A 12742-nucleotide genomic window follows, 5' to 3' on the forward strand; every position below is an offset into this window, starting at 1 on the left:
TAAATTCAAAAATAATAAAAGAATATAAAATATTTGCATGTACGAGTTGTATTTTGTATCAAATTTGCTACATCACACTTCTTCTTTCTTTTCTTTTTTTTTTTACTTAAAAATTTATTGTGCAGTTTCTAAAAATTTATTGTGCAGTTTCTACAAAACACAGAGTCTCAGACTGGCTGCTGCACTTTACTTTAAAGCATTAGGGTAAGATGGGGACTGATTATTCAAGACTTTGTATGTGTGAGGAAATATTTTAAATTCAACAGATTTAACAGGAGGCCATCAAAGAGAAGCCAATATATGGGCAGTGCATATTGTAAAAATATAATAATATACACCAGACTTTTTACTACTGTGACCACTATGCTGGAATTAACTTTCCCCCCTTTTGTTCCCAAGGATGTTTGAAGCATTTCCTAATTCTCAGGGTGGATTTTTAGCAGACACGTTGGTCCGTGTGCTGCCTCCTGTGTGGAATTACAGGGCCAATCATAATATCCGCTCTGAGCTGCCTCTGTGTTAAAAGCTCTTTGTACTGGAGCAAGTTTGGACATTCCAACTTGGCATACAGTTACGGCCCCATTATACTCGCTGTGCACTGCCTGGCAAACCGCACCATTCATCACCTCTTGATTTTTGTAACCTTGGTCTTTGTACTGCAGCCACTGGGTTGAGGACACAAGTGTTCAACTGTGTTGCTTTTTACAACCATTTAATGATACATCAGTACAGAAGCTCAGAGATTCATATATTAGGGGAATATGTTGCAAGAGTTTGAAAATACTTTGTGGGGGAAAATCACTTTCTTTGATTCCAGTTTTTTTTTTTTTCTTCTTCTTCTTCGCCTTCGCCCTAAACTCTGTGCAGTTATGTTTATCCAGGAAGTTGCCTTTGCGTCAGAATCTTTGTCCTTTGAGTGCCACTCTTCTCATCTGGAGTGGATGACTTTAAGAGAAAGGTATCAATGTTGATAATCAGTCGTCATGGGGCTGACTTCTTTGGTCTTGTTCTGAAAAGGTTGTAACAGGTGTAACTTTTTTTTTTTTTCAGTTTCACTTACCATCAATTTGGGTTTACATGAGGAAAGGCATCCAGCATAAAAACTTACCAAATCAAACAAGTGGTACTACACACTGTGGTGACCCCTTGTGAATAAGACAGCCACTGACAGTAGCTGCTTCCTCTCATCCTACACGGGAAGAAACTCCTAAGCAATTTTTTCCAGTGAAAATCTTAGATTTTAATGTTAAGTCTTTTGTGCGATTTAGATTAGATGAAACTTTATTAATTCCTCGGGTGGGTTCCTCCAGGAAACACAGTTTCCAGTAGCACAGCACCGACAGAAGTTGCATATTCCAGATACAATAAAAGGGAATGAGAGTAAGGATATACGCATAAATATACCACACATACACATATACAGTGGCTTACAAAAGTATTCGGCGCCCTTGAACTTCCACATTTTGTCACCTTACAGCCACAAACATGAATCAATTTTATTGAATTCCACGTGAAAGACCAATACAAAGTGGTGTACACGTGAGAAGTGGAACGAAAATCATACATGATTCCAAACATTTTTTACAAATTGGGTGTGCGTAATTATTCAGCCCCTTGAGTCAATACTTTGTAGAACCACCTTTTGCTGCAATTACAGCTGCCAGTCTTTTAGGGTCTGTCTCTACCAGCTTTGCACATCTAGAGACTGAAATCTTTGCAAAACAGCTCCAGCTCAGTCAGATTAGATGGACAGCGTTTGTGAACAGCAGTTTTCAGATCTTGCCACAGATTCTCGATTGGATTTAGATCTGGACTTTGACTGGGCCATTCTAACACATAGATATGTTTTGTTTTAAACCGTTCCATTGTTGCCCTGGCTTCATGTTTAGGGTCGTTGTCCTACTGGAAGGTGAACCTCCGCCCCAGTCTCAAGTCTTTTGCAGACTCCAAGAGGTTTTCTTCCAAGGTTGCCCTGTATTTGGCTCCATCCATCTTCCCATCAACTCTGACCAGCTTCCCTGTCCCTGCTGAAGAGAAGCACCCCCAGAGCATGATGCTGCCACCACCATATTTGACAGTGGGGATGGTGTGTTCAGAGTGATGTGCAGTGTTAGTTTTACGCCACACATAGCGTTTTGCATTTTGGCCAAAAAGTTCCACTTTGGTCTCATCTGACCAGAGCAGCTTCCTCCACAGGTTTGCTGTGTCCCCCACATGGCTTGTGGCAAACTGCAAACTTCTTATGGTTTTCTGTTAACAATGGCTTTCTTCTTGCCACTCTTCCATAAAGGCCAACTTTGTACAGTGCAAGACTAATAGTTGTCCTATGGACAGATTCCCCCACCTGAGCTGTAGATCTCTGCAGCTCGTCCAGAGTCACCATGCGCCTCTTGGCTGCATTTCTGATCAGCGCTCTCCTTGTTCGGCCTGTAAGTTTAGGTGGACGGCCTTGTCTTGGTAGGTTTACAGTTGTGCCATACTACTTCCATTTCTGAATGATCGCTTGAACAGTGCTCCGTGGGATGTTCAAGGCTTGGGAAATCTTTTTGTAGCCTAAGCCTGCTTTAAATTTCTCAATAACTTTATCCCTGACCTGTCTGGTGTGTTCTTTGGACTTCATGGCGTTGTTGCTCCCAATATTCTCTTAGACAGTCACAGAGCAGCTGTATTTGTACTGACATTAGATTACACACAGGTGCACTCTATTTAGTCATTAGAACTCATCAAGTAAATTTCTAAGGGCAACTGACTGCACGCAGACCAAAGGGGGCTGAATAATTACGCACACCCCACTTTGCAGTTATTTATTTGTAAAAAATGTTTGGAATCATGTATGATTTTCGTTCCACTTCTCATGTGTGCACCACTTTGTATTCAGAATCAGAATCAGAATACTTTATTGATCCCTGGGGGAAATTATTTTTTGTTACAGTGCTCCATTTTAAACCAACATTAAGACAAGACAGACAATACGCTAACTAAGAATAGTACAATATATACATACATACATACATACATAAGTCACTTATAAATAAATATTTGGAAAAGAAACATGTGTAGTTGTAGCAGCAAACAGTGTGTTAAGTGGATGCGTTGTACAGGGAGATGGCCACAGGCAGGAATGATTTCCTGTGTCGTTCAGTGGTGCTTTTCGGTAATCTCAGTCTCTCACTGAACGTGCTCCTGTGACTGACCAACATGTCATGGAGTGGGTGGGAGGTGTTATCCAACATTGGTCTTTCACGTGGAATTGCAATAAAATTGATTCATGTTTGTTGCTGTAATGTGACAAAATGTGGGAAAGTTCAAGGGGGCCGACTACTTTTGTAAGCCACTGTATAAATACAGAATATATCATATGGATATAGGGCGCTATGACCAAAATCTCATATCCCGATATAAGACATTTATTGTCCTGACAACGATATAAATCACAAAAATTTAACATTTTCTGTAAATTCTGTGAATCTCGGGCAGCTCGACTGGCGTGAAGTGTTTTCAGCTGGGCGTCATGTACCTGGAGTCCAGTGTTTTAACCGATGCATGAAATTGTACATTTTTAGAAATAGGTTGTAACGGCCGCTGTTTTCTTCGTGGGTATTTATAACATGGCGTGCTGCGGGAAAAAGGCTGTTCTAAAACAAACAACTAAAGAATGTAAAACATTCCCTCCAAAAAACTTGTAGATTCTAAACAAGCAAGTCAGTCCGTGCATGATTACATTGCTTCGCCCATCAAAAAGTACCTGAGACAATATACCGCCTATCATCATTTATTGGACTGACGAATGTCAGTTGGAAAAAATTTACAAATCAAATGAGAAAAATGGAAGCAAAGATTGTAAAGTGCACATGTGTGTTAAACCAGATCAAACGGATACTGTGTAGAAAACTGTGTGATAGCCGATTTACATAAATAGTAGTGAAGAATCACACACTGACACAGGTTAGCTGACAGGTCAGACTGAGTGTGTTCGTGCATAGAGACACACACACACAGTGAGAGGGAGATTTACATTGAGAGCTGAAACAGGAGAAGCTGTACTGAATCCAGATCTGATTGGGATTCACAGGCTGAGTTCTGTGTGCACGGATACATTCCTTCAGGGGGAGAGGGGCGGTGTGGAGGTGAGTGGGAGTAAGAGGATGACTCCATTCGGTAAAAATCTTTCTGTATTTTTTTAAGAGAGTGGCGCTGCGCCTTCCCCTTTATCAGCATCAGTGATGACATCAAAACTACATTTTGGGGGGGTCTGGGAGGAACTTCTCCTATCGGTGATGTACTCAGCTCTTTTGGGCTGTAACGCTAGAGGGTACTCCCTCTTGGCAGCAGCTTTCACCTTAGTGAATTGCAAGGTGAGGCAGGTGGAAAATTTGTTTTAAGTGCTGCTTACGCCGAGTTCACCATGGCAGCAGAGCAAAACAAGAATTAGCATGACTCTGTTATCAGAGTGAGGGAGAGCAGCAGAATGCTTTCTTTTTTTCCAAGGTTTGAATGAACTAATAATAATTTTATAATATGTCACAGATGATCAGTTTCCAGATATTCCCCTGGTTTTATGATATTTTTTTTAATCTATATTTGGCTTTTTATGAATAAACAGAAATGCACTGCGATTTGTTTGCTTAAGGTTTTTCAAATGATCTGAATATAGATTGATACTGGGCCCCAGAGAGTGTGATTGCCAGTGGCTGATTTGTCAGTATCAGATTTTTATGTAATCTTTAATCAGTTCTGCAGTGGTTTTTAAGGTATTTAAACACTGCTGAGTTGCAATGCAAAGAATGCAAAAAAGAAAATACATGTTTCACATATTTAGTTTATTATTAATGATGCAATATTCACTGTGTCTCCAACAATAGATCTTGTATCTACCAATCAGAAAGCAACACCGGTCTCAGCCTTAATGGAGGAAAAGCTGAGTGGTGTCGTGACAGAACAAAGGAAGAAGTCCAGATGACAGCAGGTGACACATTCCCACTATGCTGACATAGCTGGTCAATTGACAGCTCAAGAACACGCCCTTCCTGCTGAACACCGATAGTGCAGCAATGATTGTTAGGAGGAAGGCTTGTGTTGCCTTGGTGATCGCTGCCATCCTCTTCCTCATGATTGCCAGCCAGAGCATTCAGAGGAGGTATTTCCTGTTGCAGCCTGCAGCTCCGCCCAGAGGCCACAGCACGTCCAGTGGCAGGATGACAGGTGAAGAGCGGGTGTGAGAAATGAATGTTTGTTTGTTTTTTGTTGTTGTTGTTGTTGTTTTTTAAGTATTGATCCACACGGCCTGAACTTTTTTCTGTTTCCAGCAGCTGAATTCACAGGCCCAATTTCAGGTCAGGCACCTCCTTACCTGAAACCTGAACAAATTCCCACCGAGGAAGAGATGGTTGAGGAAGAAATTGACGAGGAGGAGGAAGAGATGGTGATTCAGGAGCAGCTTATGAAAAACGCTAAGTATGACATGTAACACTTGTAACCCTGCATATCCACTAATACCCTGGTCTTACACCTGTGTTTTGTACTCTTACAGGCTGTGTGGCTGCTCTGATGCCTGTATTTCAGACAACAATGGGTCGAAATGGTTCAGCCAGCGCTACGACGCTAAACAGCAGCCCATCATCAAAGAGACCGGCAATAATTTTGACTCTGATGCACTTCAATGGTGGCTGGTAAGGACAAAATGTAGTGATAGTTCAGATTTTATTAAAGGGGACATATTGTCATTATTTACAACTCTACATTTTTATTCTTGGACTAGATAGTTTTGCAAGATTCACTTTTAAAAAATGATCCTTATTTATCCAATACTCCACCTTAGTGTAGCCCCCAAAGGTCTGAAGGTCGGTCTGAAACAAGCTGTTTAAGCTCCTTTCCCTTTAAGTTTCCTTTCTTTTGAATGATTGTTCCTTTTTAACCAGGAAATGTGAAAAGCAGAACTGTGGCTTTTTAATGGCCAGCAGGGTCACTAACTCCAGTGGCAGTGACTGCTTTGTTTACTTAAACTCTAAATCCAAAACACTTTCTGTGAATAGTGAATAAAACAAGAGTTTTTTGCAAATGGTAATGTAATGTCCAAATTATAAACTTACCGTGAATTATCAATGTTTTTTTATTAAAATAGTACAGCAGTATTAGTAATGTCTACTTAAGCCACTGTATTGTCTTCAAAGTAATGCATCATTTGTTAATTCAACTTTTGTAAAGCTTTTTTTTTTTAAACTACATAAATAAATAAACAAGGCGATTTTTTTGTTTTTTTTACAGTAAATGGCTTTTATTGCAAGTAAGTAAATAATTACCAAGTCATTTACAGGTTTTCCCTTTATTTCCTTTGCTTTAGTTTATGGACAAAGAAGATTCACAGGAAATCATTGCAGCCTTCAAAGTAGGGCTGCTCAATTAATTGAATTTTAATCACGATTACGATCTGGGCTTTCAACGATCATTAAAAATGACTGAGCCGATTATTAGCCCCTCCCTCATGCTTTACTCTCGCGCTGCTCCGTGTGGCAAATCGAGCGCACTGCTCTGCATTTCGAACACGCGATTAAGAGGACCTGAGGGAAGCTCGGAAAGCTAAGCAGAAGTTATTTGGAGAGGAGAGTGACTGCCGTTGGTTGAAAAGAGAGGTAAAAAAAAAAAAACTTCAGTGGTGTGGAAACATTATGGGTTTGCGGAGTCAGACGTGGATCAAGTAGACACAGTGTGTAAACTTTGCTACAGTGTAGTAGCTGCACCACAGAGCAACACTGCAAAGTTCACTAAACATAGATGTTTACATTTTTCATTTATTTCTTATATTGCAAACATTTGCACTTTTATCAATATTTGCACACTATTTTATATTATTTTTTAAAGTCATTATTCAATACATTGTTATTGTTAATCCTTTAAAGCCGGTCAGAGCAGCATGCTCTGTTTTGTGTAACTATTTTTAAATTCCTGTAGAACCTGAACCGCATAAGCTAGCGCAATAAATTTTTTTCCATATGAAACCAGAGGAGTTGTACTTACATCTTATGCCATCAGCTTGTCCTAGGTCACAGTTTCCTTCCACATAAAGCTTTGCAAAAATTGCATAAAAAACATAATATTCCAGAAACACGCTTTGCCGATCCGATCAGCTGTTCGTAACACTTCCCACATTGAAAAAGACGTCAACGAGAACTATCGCATTTCCTGCCCGAAACCGGAAGTGACGTCATTTTCGCGGAAAATGTAGTTTTTTACTTGTAGGCCTTAAAAGCCTATACTGGTGTTTTTATAAGTCATGTTTGACTTTTCTGAATAGTTTCTGGGATGCTTAGAACTCGAATTGCACTGCTGGAAATATTTTATTTTGATGCACATGCTGTTTTCTTTGCAAATTTGCATCATAGGATTGTTTTTTTGTTTTTCCTGCAGTATATAAAAATTGCTGTATCTCCAAAATAAAACTATGAAGACACTCAAAATAAATTTCCTGTTGTTGTAAACTATTTTTTGCAACTTTTTTTGTATTTAAAGTTTTGAGGGATAAACCTCTTAAATTCTCCAAGTAGAAATATATGTATAAAAAACAAAAACGATTTCCAATTTTTTTGTAGTTTATTGCACTTTTTTGCAATTAATGTAGTTACTATGGACTTAATACATACATATCATTAAAATATGGGCTATAACAGTTGTATTGATGTATAGCAACTTGAAATGCTCCCACAAATGGCACTACAACATGTAAAAAAAATAATATAAGTATCGTCAAATAATCGTGATCTCAATTTCAGTGAAAATAATCGTGATTATCATTTTTGCCATAATCGAGCAGCCCTACTTCAAAGGGGAAATGACTCAACAGCAAATAAGCTTAATCTCTGGGCATTGTCTTAAATTGAAAGACCAACAGATATTTTGTAACATACTGGATGATGTTGCAGTAAATAGTCAAGAACAGTTATGAAGTTTTGTATTTTCAGAAGCCTGAATTTGTCCTTGTGGAGACTGGCTGCAGTTTGCATGAGAAGACAAATGTCTGAGTCTTTTTCCTGCATTTAGAGAGGTGAACTCCTGCTGCAGAAACCATTAGTAGATTAAAAAGAGGAGGCCAGTAATGCTGCTAACATAATTAGTCTGGGCCACAGAAGGCAGTAAAGTGTGTGTGTGTGTGTGTGTGTGTGTGTGTGTGTGTGTGTGTGCGTGCGCGCGAGATTGTGTGTGTGTGTGCGTGTGCGCGATTGTGTGTGTGTGTGTGTGTGTGTGCGTGTGCGCGCGCGCGATTGTGTGTGTGTGCGGGTGGGGGTAGGGGTGTCAGTACTCTTTTGCCTGCTTCTTTTTTTTAAATTAAGAAATTATTTAACTAAAAATTATTTTACTGTCATGAAAGACAGAGATAAGCACCAATAACAAGCCTTTTGACACTGGAAGTTTAAGAATTTTTAACGTGACTCATTATGCAAATGTTTTACTTGAGTATAAGTGTGTTAAACAGAAAAAAAAAATGTTTGTCTGCTCTTCCACAGAGTCTTCAACGGGCCGGTAACGATCAGTCCTTGGAGGAAGTGATCTCAAAGATGTTCCAGGTCATATCCCCACCCTCTATAGACTTGGAGCCCGTGCCCTCACGTTGCCGTAGTTGTGCAGTGGTTGGCAACTCTGGCAACTTACGGCATTCTGGACACGGTGCACTCATTGATTCTCATGGCTTCGTGTTCCGGTACATGCACACACATGCACACACACACACACACACACACACACACACACACACACACAATCGCGCGCACACAGCCCTCACCCTCCTTATGTTTTTTTTTCTTCAGGATGAACAAGGCGGTGACTAAAGGGTTTGAGGAAGACGTCGGTCGTCGGACGACGCATCACTTCCTGTACCCAGAGAGTGCAGTGGACATCAGTAATGGTACCAGCCTCATCCTGCTGCCATTCAAACTGAGAGACCTGGAGTGGCTGACCAGTGCGCTGTCCACCGGAACAGTCAAAATGTACGATATATATAAAAAAACAAGTATGCTCATTATCTCATGCATCCATCAAAAAGACATCAAAAAACATATCAGACAGGAGATATTATTTGATGTAAGAGGGAAAAGTTTATTTAAAAAAAAATCTAAAATTAAACTCCTGGAGTCTAGACCAGCAGTCCCCAACTTTTTTTTGCGCCACGGATTTAATGTCAGTATTTTAAGGTGTCGCTGATATATACAACAAAATAAAATGACCAAGAAAAAACGGTGGCATTTGGTAAATATAATAATAAATGCAAATTCACTGTGTAATTGTGTAACTTTATTAGCAGCGTCCTTCTGAAATGCGCCAACAACATTGAGAGTAACATCCTCCTCTCTGCCCCTTAATGCTCTCTGGTTGCTATGGTAACGCATAAATATTTCTTTCAAAATAAGACACACAACTACAACATGGGAAAAATACCCAGGGAAACAGAGTTAACAATAAAAACCCTGAAAACCATCAATTTCAAACCTGAGCCTCAACTCTCGTGGCCCGGTACCAAACAACTCACAGTCCGGTACCGGCCCGGGGGTTGGAGACCGCTGGTCTAGATGGTTGTGGTGGTGGAGCAGAGTAAGCAGAGGGTTGATGGGGAGAGAGAGTTAAAAGAGTGATAGACTACAAAGAATTTCAAGAGAACAAGAACTAGGGGGCTGTTTGGCTATATATAAATATGAGCCCAGAGGGTTAGATAAAAAGAAAAACAGAAGGTTTGTTACCACAACTGAAAACCGTTAGTCAAACAACTCACTACGCAATGGGGTGATGTAAACAAACATAACAAACAACTCATATATTCAAATAACGCTAATAGCAATAGTAGAACACTAATCACCTAAACATCTCACCGGCAGCTACTCAAAACGAAGGTGCAAAGGCAGGAGGGACAGTCTGCACAGTCTAGTCAAATCAACAAGTCCCCCGTAGAACAGAATTAAAACCACATTCACTTTCAGCAGAAAAAGGTAAAACACTCGAGAGGATGACAGTCTGAGAACCTCCAGTGTCCCTAAAACACGCACAGGTTTTAAATCGGAGGGATTGTCGGTTAGCGATACTGAGCCATCAAAAATGAATGGTTCAAAACAGGGGTCCGGGACCTCATTACAGGCCTCAGCTTTCACAAAACCCACCCCTTTGGGTTGCTGAGCATTTGATGTTTTGTGTTTTAAGGCTAAACAGTCAGCAATCACATGTCCAGTTTTATGACAGTAAAAACATTCGCGGTTTTCCCTGGACCCAGACACTTTAGCCGTGTGGGGCTGTTGCACAGCGCTAACCCGTGGCTTCTCACTGCCAGTAAACGAGGCTTTATGAGTGAGCACAAACTCATCAGCAAGGAGCAGCAGATGCGAGAGAAGTCGCTTTCTGTACATTTAAATATAGCACAATACGCTCAGGAAAATATTTCTTAAACTCCTCCAACAATAGTAACTCACGCAGAGCGTCATAGTCACCTACTTTTGAAGCAACGCACCACTTATCAAAGAGAATCCCCTTTTCTCTAGAAAACTCCACATAAGTTTGGGTCGGCATTTTCTTTGGCGAAACCTCTGCCTATAGGCTTCAGGGACTAACTCATATGCCTGCAAAACAGCTGTTTTAACACACGCGTAGTCTAAACTGTCCTTTAAAGAAAGCGCAGCCACCACGTCTTGGGCTTTGCCGGACAGTTTGCACTGCAACAAAAGAGGCCAAATATCACTAGGCCACTGCAATGCGCCAGCGATACTCTCAAATGCTGCAAAGTATGTATCAACCTCAGTTTCTCTAAAAGTGGGCACTAAAGAAATGCACTTGCTGATATCAAAAGCAGAAGCGGACGAGGAGGTGGAGCCGGAATTTTCAGCAGAGACAGATGAGGCTTGAGGCTGAGACTCCAGCTCAAGCTTTCGCAGCCTAATGGCCTTGTCTGCCTCTATCTCCAGCCTTCTTATTTCAAGCTCTAGCTGAGGCCGCCTGTTCTGAGCCTTCTCCTCAGCCTCCAATTTGAGACGTGCCAGCCGCACCTTCAGCCGAGCTCCTTCTCTGCCATCTGAACTCCCAGAGGAGAATGGATCATAGCGAGGAAGCGTGCGTGGCGTTTTTCCCCGCTCATCCCCCTCGCCATCCCCACAAGAACCATTCTTATGGCCCTCCTCAACTACGGCAGCTTGGCTTGGCACACCAGAGACCACAGGCAAAACAGGCGCTTGAATCACACCAGCTTCCACCAACTTGTCCACTACTAAAGCTTTCAAATCACATCTTACGGAGATTTTTTGAGACCTGCATCTGAAAGTGATCCAATTTGCAGCAAATCGTTTTTGTGACAGCTATTTAAAAGCTCAATAGATGGGGCATCTATAAAGTGCTGTAAACAAAACGCAGCCGACATAGCGCCTAAAGTGATAAGGCTACTCTAAAACGAACGCCCCCCCCCCCCCTTTTTTTTTAACCCCCCCCCAGGGACAAAGACCCTCTATGAGGGATCCCGGGATATATATCTCTTATATATAAGAGAGAGAGAGAAAAGTAAGAGTTGCATATGTTTATACACTAATATACATGAATGCAAAAAGATAAAAAGAAACGTGGCACACTGTAAACATATATGACCTGTATGTAAGTGTTTGTGTGTGTCTTTTTTTCAGGACCTACATGAGGGTGAAAGCAAGAGTGCACGCTGATAAAGACAAGGTAAATTATGATCTCGACTGATCTCAGTTTTCTCTACAGCGCTTTCTGTTGCTATTTTCACTTTCAGCTTCACCCTTTTTTTTTTTTTTTTTTTTTTTTTGCTGCTGCTGCTCCTATTTTTAGTTCTTAGTTTTATCTACCAGTATTTACAAGATTTTAAAAATTGCATTTGCTAAAGAATAAGGGAACAAAGATGAGCAAATAAATCTTTGTAGTATTTTTATTTTTTAAGACAAGTGAGAGTGAAGGAAGTGTCTATACCAGAAACCACACATGATGAAATCCACACTTCTGGTCTGATCTGGACACAGATGCCCCACTACATTTGATGTTCAAACATGACCTGTTATACATTTCCTTATTTTCTGTCATATCTACCCTGATAAACTCAGGGGTTGCAACAAGAGTCTTTTTGTAAGTACACGGGGCTTATTTTGGAACTGTGGGCAATGCAAGCCTACTCTTGTGTAAAACACATCCATTTTAAACAAACTGTGTGTGTGTGTGTGTGTGTGTGTGTGTGTGTGTGTGTGTGTGTGTGTGTGTGTGTGTGTGTGTGTGTGTGTGTGTGTGTGTGTGTGTGTGTGTGTGTGTGTGTGTGTGTGTGTGTGTAGGTTGTTGTGGTGAATCCAGTGTTCTTTAAGTATGTTCATGAACGTTGGAACGAGCATCATGGTCGCTACCCGTCCACCGGCATGCTGGCCATCGTCTTTGCTCTGCATGTCTGTGACCAGGTAAGAGGAAAGTAAAGACTGGGTGTAGAGAGAAAAACCACATTTGTTCTTTCTTTTTTTTTTTTGTATATTCACAAAATATGGTGTTACTAACCAAAAACAGACTAGTCCAAACAATATTGTAGCATGTCCAGACTAGCAAGTCATGGCAATACAACCAAGACTAGAAAAAGTTGCATTTCCTGCGAAAATGCAGTTTGAATGCCGTGTAGTGGAATCTGCTAAAAAACAGCTGAAGAAGCAGAATTATCTGCTGAAAAGAGGTGTAGAAGCTGAACTGCTGAAGACAGTTGTATTTGAAAGGGACTGAAGAATGTCAAGAA

At 40.7% G+C, this 12742-nt stretch overlaps 1 protein-coding gene across 2 annotated transcripts in view; it reads left to right on the plus strand.

Moving 5' to 3' along the window:
• st3gal8 (ST3 beta-galactoside alpha-2,3-sialyltransferase 8) overlaps positions 1-12742 on the plus strand; it is a 30762-nt gene that overhangs the window by 12912 nt on the left and 5108 nt on the right. The window contains exons 2-8 of one of the 2 annotated variants that reach the window (XM_026167198.2): positions 4863-5202; positions 5307-5454; positions 5531-5669; positions 8499-8692; positions 8799-8978; positions 11640-11685; positions 12300-12419. In XM_026167198.2, coding sequence (XP_026022983.1) covers positions 5052-5202; positions 5307-5454; positions 5531-5669; positions 8499-8692; positions 8799-8978; positions 11640-11685; positions 12300-12419 — 978 coding nt within the window. In that variant the 5' untranslated portion in view covers positions 4863-5051. The remainder of the gene's footprint in view (positions 1-4862; positions 5203-5306; positions 5455-5530; positions 5670-8498; positions 8693-8798; positions 8979-11639; positions 11686-12299; positions 12420-12742) is intronic. The other variant, XM_026167200.2, reaches the window with a different exon arrangement.

Source organism: Astatotilapia calliptera, chromosome 5 (genome assembly GCF_964374335.1).
Source record: "Astatotilapia calliptera chromosome 5, fAstCal68.1, whole genome shotgun sequence".
Lineage (NCBI taxonomy): Eukaryota > Metazoa > Chordata > Actinopteri > Cichliformes > Cichlidae > Astatotilapia > Astatotilapia calliptera.